At 37.9% G+C, this 1,757-nt stretch overlaps 1 protein-coding gene across 1 annotated transcript in view; it reads left to right on the top strand.

Moving 5' to 3' along the window:
- The window catches only part of CSUI_000425 (myosin k), a gene marked incomplete at its 3' end in the record, with an annotated part of 13,305 nt that extends 11,819 nt beyond the window's left edge, over positions 1 to 1,486 (top strand). The window contains exons 14-16 of the mRNA XM_068060659.1: positions 356 to 609; positions 916 to 1,007; positions 1,375 to 1,486. Coding sequence (XP_067927360.1) covers positions 356 to 609; positions 916 to 1,007; positions 1,375 to 1,486 — 458 coding nt within the window. The remainder of the gene's footprint in view (positions 1 to 355; positions 610 to 915; positions 1,008 to 1,374) is intronic.
- Between the last annotated feature and the right edge of the window lie 271 nt (positions 1,487 to 1,757).

The raw sequence follows: 1,757 nt of genomic DNA, 5'->3' as shown, positions 1-1,757 counted from the left end.
AAAGATAGATAGATAGATAAGTCGTTACACGATGCAACAAAGCTCCTTCCTTGCCTAGGCGAAACATAGACAGGCATGGAAAGTTTCTTACTCTTACATGATATACGCCTTCATGTATGTCTCTCTCTACGTATATCAATATAGGTGTAGATATCATGGCTTCTAAGAAGTATTCAACAATTGTAGCGCCTCCATGTTGGTTGCCTATGGGTACGTTTTCTTAAACGTATATATCTATGGATGCCACCTGCATGCATCTCTATATACACCTCTATATCTATATACATTTATATCCATCTAGCTACTTTGTCTGTCTGTTGTGTTTCTGACCACCTTTCTTCCTCTTGTCTTTCAGCCTACACAGAGCTTATGAGAGGAGGAGGAGAAGGGGAGAAGGAAGAAGAAGAAGAAGATGGAAATAACAGAAAACTCACGCCGTCTTCTTCTCCTTCTTCTTGTGGATCTCTACCTCCTACGTCGATAAGGACGTGGAGATTGCAGAAGAGTAGTACAGGAATGTCTTCTTGTCTCGTCTCTCAGAGAAAATCTTCCCTAAGTGTCAATTTCGCATCACAACTTCAGCTCATTCTTAAAGGACTGCAACAAACCGTAAGATGTGCAGAGACAGAGAGGGAGAGACCTTGATCAAAGCGTAGATAGAGAGATACGTCGAAGATTAGATAGACACTTTGAACGGGGGAAGAGTGGTAGATAGATAGTCTATGCATGGTCAATAAGAGTCTATTTTCTTTTACCTTTCAACTCCTTGGTTTCTTTTAGGGGATTCTAATCTTGACATAGTCTTTTTCTTCTTCTTTCGTCCTTTTCTTGTTCTTTTTCATTCTTCTTTTCTTTCTATTGTCCTTTCTTCTTCCTCTTGGTTTTTCTTTCTTTCTATCTTATTATGATTTGTAGAGCTGTCACTACATTCGGTGTATCAAGCCGAATCTTCAACAGAGGGCAGGTGTCTTCGATGAGGCGTACGTTCTGCATCAACTCAAATGCAGGTAGAGAAACAGAAATCCCACAAGTCTATCTACACACACTATACTACTACAAAAGAAAGAAACGAAGAAGAAGAAGAGAAGTTTCTCTTCTTATCAACCTCTCCCCCAGATTTCTCTCTCGTACAACACACGCAGAGAGAGACGCCTAGATACACCATACCAATACCCTCAGGTAGATTAAAGATAGATAGATAGATTAAAGATAGATAGATAGATTAAAGATAGATAGATTAAAGATAGATAGATTAAAGATAGATATTCAGATGTACGCATTCATAGAGTCTATGTGTTTCTGTATCTTTGTCATGTTCGTTGTTTCATCTTTGTTCTTTTCTTCTTTCTTCTTTTTTGGATTTCTGTTGTGTAGTGGTTTAGTCGATCTTCTTCACGTGATGGCTGTTGGCTATGCTTGTCGGGTTTCTTACGAAGATCTCTGGAAGCGCTATGAAGCTTACCTCCCCTCTACATTAAGACATACAGTGAGCAAAAAGTACTTGGTGAATGAATGAGATAAAGATACTTTCTCTTCTTCTTCACTACCTTCTGTCGATCATTCAGATCTCTTTTTCGAAATGCCTCCATGAAGGAAAACACCTCTCCCTTCTTTTCTTTCTTGCCGATATAGATAGATAGATAGATAGATAAAGATAGATAGATAGATAGATAGATAGATAGATAGATAGATATAGATAGATAGATACATAGATATAGATAGATAGATAGATAGATAGATAGATAGATAGATAGATA

The sequence above is a fragment of the Cystoisospora suis genome, assembly GCF_002600585.1.
Source record: "Cystoisospora suis strain Wien I chromosome Unknown contig_177, whole genome shotgun sequence".
NCBI classification, from domain to species: domain Eukaryota; phylum Apicomplexa; class Conoidasida; order Eucoccidiorida; family Sarcocystidae; genus Cystoisospora; species Cystoisospora suis.
Note: the sequence above shows the minus strand (reverse complement) of the source record. Positions and strands in the feature narration are given on the sequence as shown.